The 6,174-nt window shown below is 52.7% G+C and overlaps 1 protein-coding gene across 2 annotated transcripts; it reads right to left on the reverse strand.

Moving 5' to 3' along the window:
* Window positions 1-1,278: 1,278 nt before the first annotated feature.
* Window positions 1,279-5,968, reverse strand: LOC105471794 (coiled-coil-helix-coiled-coil-helix domain containing 5). Of its 2 annotated transcripts, none has more exons than XM_011724527.2 (4): window positions 5,765-5,968; window positions 4,299-4,439; window positions 4,048-4,213; window positions 1,279-1,455 (listed from the first exon to the last, which is right to left on the reverse strand). In XM_011724527.2, coding segments are annotated over exons 1-4 (333 nt in total). In that variant the 5' UTR covers window positions 5,767-5,968; the 3' UTR covers window positions 1,279-1,431. The 2 variants fall into 2 exon arrangements, with proteins under 2 accessions (XP_011722829.1, XP_070933193.1); XM_071077092.1 differs by lacking the exon at window positions 5,765-5,968 and adding an exon at window positions 5,065-5,083.
* Window positions 5,969-6,174: the final 206 nt, after the last annotated feature.

Genomic DNA, 6,174 nt, shown 5'->3' on the forward strand with positions numbered 1-6,174 from the left:
TAACTGGGCATGGTGGCAGGCACCTGTAATCCCAGCACTTTGGGAGGCTGAGGCAAGGAGATCACCTGCGGTCAGGAGTTTGAGACCAGCCTGACCAACATGGTGAAACCCTGTCTCTACTAGAAATACGAAAATTAGCTGGGCATGGTGGTGGGAGCCTGTAATCCCAGCTACTCGGGAGACTGAGGCAGGAGAATTGCTTAAACTCGGGAGGCAGAGGTTGTGGTGAGCCGAGATCATGCCATTGCACTCCAGCCTGGGCAACAAGAGCGAAATTCTGTCAGAAAAAAAGAAAGGCCAGGCGCGGTGGCTCACGCCTGTAATCCCAGCACTTTGGGAGGCCGAGGCGGGCAAATCACAAGGTCAGGAGATCGAGACCATCCTGGCTAACACGGTGAAACCCCGTCTCTACTAAAAATACAAAAAATTAGCCAGGCGAGGTGGCGGGCGCCTGTGGTCCCAGCTACTCGGGAGGCTGACGCAGGAGAATGGCGTGAACCCGGGAGGTGGAGCTTGCAGTGAGCCGAGATCGCGCCACTGCACTCCAGCCTGGGAGACAGAGTGAGACTCCGTCTCAAAAAAAAAAAAAAAAAAAAAAAAAGAGAAGGAAGGAAGGAGGGAGGGAGGGAGGGAACGAAGGAAGGGAGAAATCCAGTGCATAGCCTTCTAAGCCACACATCCTTCCATGCAGTTGTTGTCAATAATAAAGCCAGTATTTTCATCTCCATTGCCTAATGCCTCTAACTGTTGCCCAGCTGATTCTGAATTCAGCAGGGAAGACGCATGTTATCTATCACCCCCCCGCGAGCCTCCAGAAAACAGAATACAGATTTGGAGAATGCAGCCAGGCACTGTGTCAAGCGCTTACAGTGCTAGCTACTCTAGAAGCTGAGGCAGAGGATCACTGGAGCCCAGAAGTTCGAGGCTGCAGTGAGCTATCATCGCACCACTGTGCTCCAGCCTGGGCAACACAGCAAGACCCTGTCTTTAAAATATATATTTAAAATATATATATATATATATATATGTAACAAGTTGGGGAATGCTAGAGTAGAAGGGAGCGAGGGTCTTTCCCCCATGCACGGAGCATGAGTCAGGAAACAGCTGTGTGGCAGAGTTCACAAGGGAGGCCAGGGTAGTCTCAACCCTGGGGCACAGCTGCAGTGTCCTGCTCTTCCCAGGCGCTTCCTTGGCACACCCGGTGAAGCTGGGGAACAGATGACTCTGCCCAGCCAGCTCTCCTAGGGCCCTCTCAGGTATGGATGGCAGGAGTCAAAGCCCAGTATACAGAGTCTTTATTTATTGGAAGTCCTGATATCCCGGAAAGCCAGGCCCGTGGCCAGGGCTCGGGACTCCATCTGGTCACTCTGCAGGGGAGGGGGGTTGGGGGGCAGTCATTCATGTCCAGTTTTCCTGCAGTCAGAGGAGTCCTCAGGAGGCAGGAAGTGGCTTTGCCTGTGGAGAAAGCACATCAACAACTAGTAGCACCTCCTCTGTGCCCAGCCTGGGGAACCTATGTAGACACCACAGAGGAGACCCTGCAGAGCCCACAGTCTGCAGGGAGAAGGGTGTCAGGCAATGACCTTGGCCCTGAGCCATGTGAAAACGTCAGCTGTGGTGAAGTGTCATGGCGGGCAGGGAAGGCGCCATTCTGCTGTATTTACAGAGCACCTGCCGAGTACCCAGCAGGCAACACTCTCTGACTCAAGCAGGGAGAGACAGAAAACAAATATGTTAACATTGGATAAATTCTATGAAGCAAATTTAATCAGGGTAAAGAGCAGAGGTGTGTGTGGAATGGGAGGGACATGTACCACTTAAATTGTCAGCCACAAAAACATGGGACATTCTGTAAAGTCTGTAAGCCATGCTGTAGGAGATGAGAATGTTTGTGTTCGCTACTGTGTAGACCAGACAACATGGGAGGCCCACATCTCACTGCCCCTACCTAGGAAGGAAAAATTGTTAACTGGGATGCCATCCCCAGGAAAGATGGGATGATGAGGAGGAGCTGATTGTAGTTACTCTGAGTGCACTGGAAAGCCACAAGAAGGTTTTAAAGGGGAAAGATCTGACCTAATCCCCTGGTTTTTTTTCCTGTTTGTTTTTTGTTTTCTGTGTTTTTTTGGAAGACAGAGTCTCGCTCTATCGCCCAGGCTAGAGTGCAATGGTGCAATCTTGGCTCACTGCAATCTCTGCCTCCTGGGTTCAAGCAATTCTCCTGCCTCAGCCTCCCTAGTAGCTGGGATTACAGGTACCTGCCACCACGCCTGGCTAATATTTTGTATTTTCAGTAGAGATGGTGTTTCATCATGTTGGCCTGGCTGGTCTCGAACTCCTGACCTCAGGTGATCCACCCACCTCAGCCTCCCCAAGTGCTGGGATTACAGGCATGCGCCACTGCACCCGGCCCCAATTCCCATTTTTAAAAGCTCCTTTGGCTGCCAGGGAAGAGAAGACTGTCAGGGCAGGGGTGGCCACAGGGAAAACAGGGAGAGGCTGGTTGCTGGTCCAGGGAGGGAAGCCGCAAATGGCTCTAAGATAGGAGGATGGAGTCTTCACTGTTCATATGCCCAAAAAAGCTTGAGAGAGAGAAATGTCCCCAACAGCTGACTGAGAACAGTATGTGATCGTTAGGTAATGTTTTCTGAGAAGTAAGTTTCTTCCGGCTCTCAGGAATCGTAGTTTCTGCCCTTGGGGTCTGAACTCATCACTTATCCCTGCCTTACAAAAATAATTAACGCCTATAGGGCCTGGTAAGAAGGGCATCGCCCCAATCTTCAGCCAACAGCTCCCCTGACACAGGCATAGGAAATGAGCCTTGATGGAGGGGCACAGGGACCTTGGGAACTTGAAGACAGGGGAGGGGAGTGGGTGGGACATCAGGGAGGTTTTCTGAGAGAGGTGCCATCTAAGCTGGAATAGGAATTAGCCAGGAGATGGATTAGGAAGGGCAGTCCCGGCAGAAGGAAACAGCTGGACAAAAGCAGCAGAGATGTGCACTTGAGTAACTGCATGTTCACTGGGGCTGGAACATAGAGCTTAAGGGGGAAAGTGGGAAGAGGTGGGACCATGGGTTGCAGGGACTGCATCCCACAGGGCCCTGTGGGCTGTGCTGGCATTAAGACTTGGGTTGGTGGAAGTGAGAACCATGGAAAGGTTTGTAAGTAGAAGCAGAACATGGTTAGATTTCCTCTGAGATCAGTCTAGGATGATCACCAAGAACGATTGGAAGGTCAAGATGAAGCATGGGGCCCAGGAGAAGGATGGCCTGGTGGTCCAAGAGAGATGACAGGGCTGCAGGGGCAGAGAGAAGGCCCCAGGAGAGGGTGCTCAGAGGGGCTGGGGAAAGATGTGACTTTCACCTTTGGAGCTCACAGTCCAGTCAGGAGGGCAGTAAACATCTAAAAGAGCATTTTTCAACGTTTTCCCATTACTGCCTCTCCTCAAGGAGTCATTTTAGACTTTTGTTCTAATTGCCCAACCATGAAACTTACATATCACAGATATACTGTATATCTGGCTTACATATTAGATACATTTAAAAGAGTGAGCTTTTTTTGGCCACCTCAGCCCAGCCCCTCTCCAGTTGCAGATGAAAAGTAGTGGGAGAGAGAGGGTGAGGGAGGAGGTGGATGAAGTCAGCCTAGGGAAGAACACAGAGAACCTAGCAAGGACCTGGAATTTTATTCTCAATGTGACGCAAAGCCACTGGAGAGATTTAAGCATAGGTGTAATGAGACCAAATTTCAGTCCTAACATGCTCACCCAGGCCGCTTTATGGAGGCAAGAAAAGAGGAAGGAAGGGAGACCAGGGAGAAGGCTGGGGCAGGTATCCTGGAGGGGGAGGGTGTGGGTGGTGGTGGATTAAAGCAGGGGCTATATGGGGCAAGAAGTGATGATGTTCTGGATTCTGGATGCATGGCAAAGGCCTGTGTGGTGGTGGGGTGGGGCTGAGGATGACTCCTAAGTCTTTACCCTGAACAATCAGAAGGATGAAGGGCATGTTGTGGAGAAAAGAGATGAACTGAGATGAGCCCCTCTTACCTCCACAGTTGTAGGTGAACGTGGTGGCTGCACCTTCTCAGCGCACTGCAGGAAGCGGTGCATATGCTCCGCACAGTTGCCCACAGCTGCCTCGTTCTGTCGAAGACACTCCTCGAAGGCCTCAAAAGGCTGAGCACAGGCCTGGCGGATCTGGCGGATGATTGGGCTGTGGGGGTAGGGCAGTTCAGCCTCTGGGAGATTCCCACCCCACTGCCCACCCCCCACACTGTCTCATACTTGCCGACACTCACTGGGAGGATGTGCATTGGGCAATGCTCATCTTAAGGTAGTGACAGTCCCGCTGCCAGGATTCCGGCTTGGCCGCCACACACTGGCCGTACTGCTCCAACTCCCGGCCACAGTAGCGAGCGGTGACCTCCAGAGCTGCCTGCCTGTGGGACAGGATGGGCTGAGGATCATTCCAGGCAGCAGGGAAGCAAGGGAATCTTTATTTTATTTTATTTTTTAGAGACAGGGTCTCACTGTGGCCCAGGCTGGAGTGCAGTGGCATGATCATAGCTCACTGTAGCCACCAACTCCTGGATTCAAGTGATCTTCCTGCCTCAACCTCCTAAGTAGCTGGGACCACAGGCATGAGCCACCATGCCCAGCTAATTTTTTATGTTTTGTAGAAACAGGGTCTTGCTATGTTGCCCAGGCTGGTATTGAACCCCTCAGCTCAAGTGATCCTCCCGCTTAGACCTCCCAAAGTGCTAGGATTACAGGCATGAGCTATGGTGCTTGGCAAAGAAAGGGAGTTCTGGTCTGGATCTGAAGTAGGACTAGGCGTTCAGGGCAGATGTGGGAGTCTGAAGGATCCTGAGATGGGGCCAAAGAAGTGTAGAGGTGAGGCCTAGCCCTGGGGCTTGTAAAGCAGAAGGGGAGCTTCTGGGGAGAGAGTGGAGGTTCTAAAACAAGGTCTGATTAACCTAAGGTAGGCCTTCTGGGTCCTAGAAGACAGGCCTTGAAATCCAGGCATCCCCCAGTAGGCCTGAGGATCATGCAGAGAAGACTTACGGACTTAGAAGTAAGATCTAGAATTCCAGGGAGAGAGCTTGAGAGCCCTAAATGGGTTTGGGGATTCTAAAAGTGAGGTTTAGAGGTCCAGGAGGTGAGGTCTCAGGTCCTGGGGAAGAGTGTCTTAGCCAAAGAGTCTTCAAGATGAAACCTGAGGCCGTGGTGCGGGACTCAAGTCCCAGGGGCATGAGGTCTGGAAGCCCTGCATGAGGTTGGTGCTCTGGGAATCCCGGGCAAGGTCAGAGTGGTCTAGGATCAAGTCTATGGACCCTATAGGTGAGGACTGGGGTCCTGGGCAGATGTGGAAGGTTCAATAGGTAAAGTTTGGTGATCAAGGGGGAGGAATCTGGAGCTCTGAGGACGGGTGTAGGAGTCCTAGAGGTCCCTAAATAGGTCTGTAGTCTTAGGATTTCGGTGTGAACCGCCGGACCAGGGGTACTGGGGGCAGAGCTTGGGTGAATAGTGACTGGACCGAAGTCCTAAGCTGCTGCGAGAGGGGGCGGGGCCTAAACGCTTAGAGGGCGGGGCTTGGGCATGCGGAGGGTTGTAACTCGTGAGGGAAGGCGCTGAATCCTGAGGGTCAGATCTCCAAGAAGGAGGGAGGCTGGTCCTAATTCCGGAGGTCCTAGACTAGGTCTAGATCACTGGGTAAGAGAAGGGGAGCGGCCGCACGTATACGGTAGGCGCTCTCACTACTCACATCTCGAGACTTTTGCCGGCGTAGGTCTGTCCGGGGGGAACGACCCGCCTTTTCCGGTATCGGTTGTCATGGCGGCGCCCAGCCCAGCCTGTTATTTTCCGGTAGCCAATTGAACTAACAACCGGTTCCCTTTAGGACTAATCTGTCATGGCGGCGCCCCACCTCTTCTTCCGCTCCCGACTCGTCATGGCGACGCCCTGAGTAGCCACTTCCGCCCTCTTCTGGCTAGATTTATCCCTATTTCCGGCTTGCCATGGCAGCGCCCGGGGTTCAACAGAAGTAAGCGATGGAAAGTACGGTGGTGCCTCCGCTCCAAAGAGAATGCGCCGCTGAGCTGCGCCGCACCTCACGGGATTGAGCCGCAGACACAAGCGCTCCAAATCTCCGACTGGAGCTGGTGGGAAGCGGCT

This window comes from Macaca nemestrina, chromosome 13 (assembly GCF_043159975.1).
Source record: "Macaca nemestrina isolate mMacNem1 chromosome 13, mMacNem.hap1, whole genome shotgun sequence".
NCBI classification, from domain to species: Eukaryota; Metazoa; Chordata; class Mammalia; order Primates; family Cercopithecidae; genus Macaca; species Macaca nemestrina.

Coding starts and splice junctions, on each gene's coding strand:
- LOC105471794 (XM_011724527.2), bottom strand. Junction 4,214..4,298: donor GCCCAATGCACATCCTCCCA/GTGAGTGTCGGC, acceptor CTACCCCCACAG/CCCAATCATCCGCCAGATCC. Junction 1,456..4,047: donor GTTCACCTACAACTGTGGAG/GTAAGAGGGGCT, acceptor CTTTCTCCACAG/GCAAAGCCACTTCCTGCCTC.